The sequence below is a fragment of the Elephantulus edwardii genome, unplaced genomic scaffold (genome assembly GCF_000299155.1).
Source record: "Elephantulus edwardii isolate Elephantulus edwardi_28Jun2011 unplaced genomic scaffold, EleEdw1.0 scaffold00090, whole genome shotgun sequence".
NCBI classification, from domain to species: Eukaryota; Metazoa; Chordata; class Mammalia; order Macroscelidea; family Macroscelididae; genus Elephantulus; species Elephantulus edwardii.
The window spans coordinates 7,869,105-7,873,223 of record NW_006399840.1 but is presented as its reverse complement, the minus strand read 5'-3'; the positions used below and the strand labels follow the sequence as shown (position 1 = coordinate 7,873,223).

Here is a 4,119-nt window from a genome sequence, read left to right as displayed (position 1 = left end):
GTAAGGATTTTGAAGCTCCATCTCACATACATTGGGCTTCTGACATGTAGGCATCAGTCCTTGGAGAGGGCCGTCATACTTGGAAGGCTGGAGGAACAGCGGGAGATTAAGACTCAAGATGAGATGGATTGGCACAGTAACTGGGGTATCAAGGGTAGGTGTGTCAGAGTCAGTGAGAGTGGCTCAGAGTAGAAAAGGGTTCAGAGCTATTTTACATAGGGTCCCTGTGAGTTGTAGGTGACTCGATACACATAACAACAACAGTGGCCTCAAATTTATAGTCTAAAATTATGAAAGTTGATACATTAAAGATTTTACAATCTCTAAAAATTTGCTGGAGGGTCAACTCTGTCTGCTCAATTAAGGATAAGACTAATATATCCATAACTAGTAGTGTTCTATCATACATGTTAAATTTGTGTTGAAAATTGTGGTTAATAAGAAAAAAGAAAGAGGTAAAACACACACATAGACACTCACACATATTACAAATTATGAGGTCAATCTTCATTGTCTTTTGACTCATGACAATCCTGTAAAATAGACCAGAACTACCGTCTTAGGTTTCCAAGACTGTAAATCTTTACAGCAATAGACTACCTCTTCTTTCTCGAGAAAAGGGTCTGGTGGATCCCAAATGCTCACTTTCTGGTGAACAGTCAAACTGCTTAATCATGGTGCTTCCAAATATTCATAATATCTGATAAGATATTTTAAATCATAAAAGGGCTATGCAAATAAAAAAGAAATTATTTTGGTTTCTTTAAGAATAAGGTAAAAAATGTTTCACCTTACCAATAAGGGAAGACAGACTGAAACAATGATTCATATTTTTCTAAAATAAAAATAAAGCAGTAAAACAACAATTAAGTTCAAGTTGTAGCAGAACACTAAAATATGGATGTTCTCATATATCTCTCATAAGAGTGAAAGTTGGCTTAGTATTTTAGAAGGAATTTGGCCACATTTAACAATATTATTAAAAATATTCAAATTCTATCAGTAAGTAATTTAAACACTTATTATTTTAAAGGAAAATAATAAATATATGAAAAAATATAAATATATAGCAATTGAAGAAAAGTTCTATTAGTAATATGGAAATAATTCAATAAAATTTGTTTGACAAAATTAGATTATTAAGTATTATGTATTATGTATATATACATACATACCTGAGTCTGATGTACAAATAAAAAGTAAATCTCTTTTTTTGTGTCTTTTTGTATTCTAGTGTGATCGTTGCTTACCTCTTTATAATGACAAGCCTTTCCATCAAGGAGATCAAGTTCATACCTTCAACTGTAAACCCTGTCAATGCAACAACCACACAAGAAGCTGCCACTATGACATTGCAGTGGACCCTTTCCCATCTGAGCACTACAGAGGAGGTGGAGGAGTTTGTGATAATTGCGAGCATAACACTACAGGTGAAGATGAAATTATACAAACTTGTCTATGTGGTGAGAGGCATTGAGGCTGAGTGCATGCATATATACTCCTAGGAGGCAAGGATGATTGGTGAAGCTGTGGTGTGGGAGAAAAGGACTAAATAGCCAATGGGCTCCGAAAGAAAGTACAACCAGTGTGTTCCTTGGAGACGAAGATGACAAAGCTTCATCTCACATATTTGGGTATGTTGTTTGGAGACACTATTTGGTGAGGGACATCATGCTTGGAAAAGCGGAGGGTCACTGAGGGAGAGGAGGATCCTCAACCAGCTGGAATGACACAGTGACTACAGCAATGTGCTCAAATACATGGGAAGTGATAAGGATGACGCAGGATAGGTCAGGGTTCTGATCAATTGTTCATAGAATAATTGAGTTGTACTCAACTTGATGGCACCTAATAACAAACATCACCACCACCCCATCACACACACACAAACACACGGAGTTCTGATGGCCTAGTGGTAAGATGTCACACTGTAATCCTAAAGCCATGGCACCTGCTCTGGGGCAGAAGGATGAGTAATTTCTTTCCATGGGATTAACCGCCTCTGAAAACCCTCTGTAGGGTCATTTTATAGGTTGGTTTCAAAGCAGTAGCAGAAAACCAAACAATATACATATGTGTATGGAGCCCTGGTGGTCTAGTGTGTAAGGAGTTGTGCTGGGAGCCCAAAGATAGGCAACTTTAATTCACCACCTGTTCCACAGGAGAAACAATCTCCTTCCATACTATATATTGCTTCTGAAAGCCCACTGGAGGATCGGCTATGAATTGTCTCCAACTATAAGGCACATAATAACAACAATATATGCACACACATAAGCACACACACACGCACACACGCACACACACAAACAATACAGTCTCTTTGGATTACTTTATTACTATTATCTTATTTTACTTAAATCCATGTGTCCATCAAAAACTTTTTCCAACAGGGTGAAAAGAAAACCTACAGACTGTGAACAAACATTTGGTAATACCATCTAGTGTAATTTTTATAGTGTTTTCTGTGATCTATTTTGGTTTTTTCTTTCTCCTCTGGCTTTGTAATGACTTTTTACTCTTTTCATAAATGATAGTCTTAATGTCAAAAAAAAGAAGGTAGTTTCTTATTATTAACAAATGGTTGTTAGCTACGTGATTATTATTTTAAAATCTTAATTAGGTAGATTTCAGAAACAGAAATTGAGATGTAAGAGTGTATGATTTCAAGAAGTATATTTGCCTTTGTTTGTTGGTTGTTAATTTTTAAGGATTTACATCATTCAATTAACCATTATTATGTTTAGGATAAGTCAGGAATGCTTCATTTGAATGCAGAAAACTTTATAAGTTCCCCCATGTGTCTCCTTTGTCATCATTACATCCTTCTCCTCATGTAAAAAATGTTTGCATTTAATCTAGTTTTACATAGAAACTATGAATCTAGAGTTATTCTTATTTAAAAGTTAATGAAATGCACAAGGTAATACCCCTAATCTTCTGAAATAATAACACATTTTTTTCTCATCAACTAAAATTGTTATTTTATGAAAGACTAGTACTGTAAGAGCAGAGATAGGTAGCATCTACATTTAGAAACAGAGTAGTCCAACACTGAGGATTTTTTGAAATGTGTTAAGGGGGTCGATCGAACATACAATCAAGATGCATTGATAATAATGGGTGACTGAAATGCAAAAGTTGGGAACAGAGAAGAAGAATCAGTAGTCAGAAAACATGGACTCGGAGCCAGAAATGGAGCTGGGGATAGAATGATTGAATTTTGCACAATCAATGACTTATTCATTGCAAACACATTTTTTAAGAGACATAAAGGCAGGTTATACACATGGATCTCACCTGACGATATGCAAAGGAATCCGATCTATGACATCTGTGAAAGGAACTGCTGGAGAAGCTCAATATCAGCTGTGAAAACTAGTCTCAGAGCTGATTGTGGAACAGACCACCAACTACTCATATGCAAGTTCAAGCTGAAGCTGAGGAAAATTAAACCACGTCCACGGGAACCAAACTATGACTTTGAGTCTATCCCACCTGAATTTCAGAACCATCTCAGGAACAGGTTTGAGGCCTTGAAAAGTAATGAGCGAAGATCAAAGGAGTTGTGGGAGGATATCAAGGGTATCATCAAAGAGTGCAAATGTTCATTACAGAGACAGAAAAGGAAGAAAAGACCAAAATGAATGTCAGAAGAAACTCTGACTATTGCACTGGAGTGCAGAGAAGCCAAAGCACAAGGAAGAATTCAAGATACTAAAGAGCTGAACTGAAGATTTAAAAAGGCAGCGTGGGATGACAAAGTAAAATATTACAATGAAATGTGCAAGGAATTAGAGTCAGAAAACCAAAAATGTCGAACTCGCTCAGCACTTCTTAAGCTCAAGGAACTGAAGAACAAATTAAAACCTTGAGTTGCTATAATCAAGGATGCTTTAGGCAGAGTATTAAATGATCCAGAAGGTATTAAAAGAAGATGGAAAAAATATACTGAGTCATTGTATCTAAAGTAATTAGCAGACACAGAAGAAATGAAACAGCATATGAGCAAGAGCTTATGATGATGAAGTTCAAGCTGCTTTGAAAGAAATATCAAAAAAATAAGGCCCGAGGAATAGATGGTATACCAATTGATATATTTCAGTTAACAGATGCTGC

The 4,119-nt window shown here is 36.1% G+C and overlaps 1 protein-coding gene across 1 annotated transcript in view; it reads left to right on the top strand.

Moving 5' to 3' along the window:
• The window catches only part of USH2A (Usher syndrome 2A (autosomal recessive, mild)), a 1,454,174-nt gene that overhangs the window by 219,960 nt on the left and 1,230,095 nt on the right, over positions 1-4,119 (top strand). Inside the window, exon 9 of the mRNA XM_006890571.1 lies at positions 1,235-1,430. Coding sequence (XP_006890633.1) covers positions 1,235-1,430 — 196 coding nt within the window. The remainder of the gene's footprint in view (positions 1-1,234; positions 1,431-4,119) is intronic.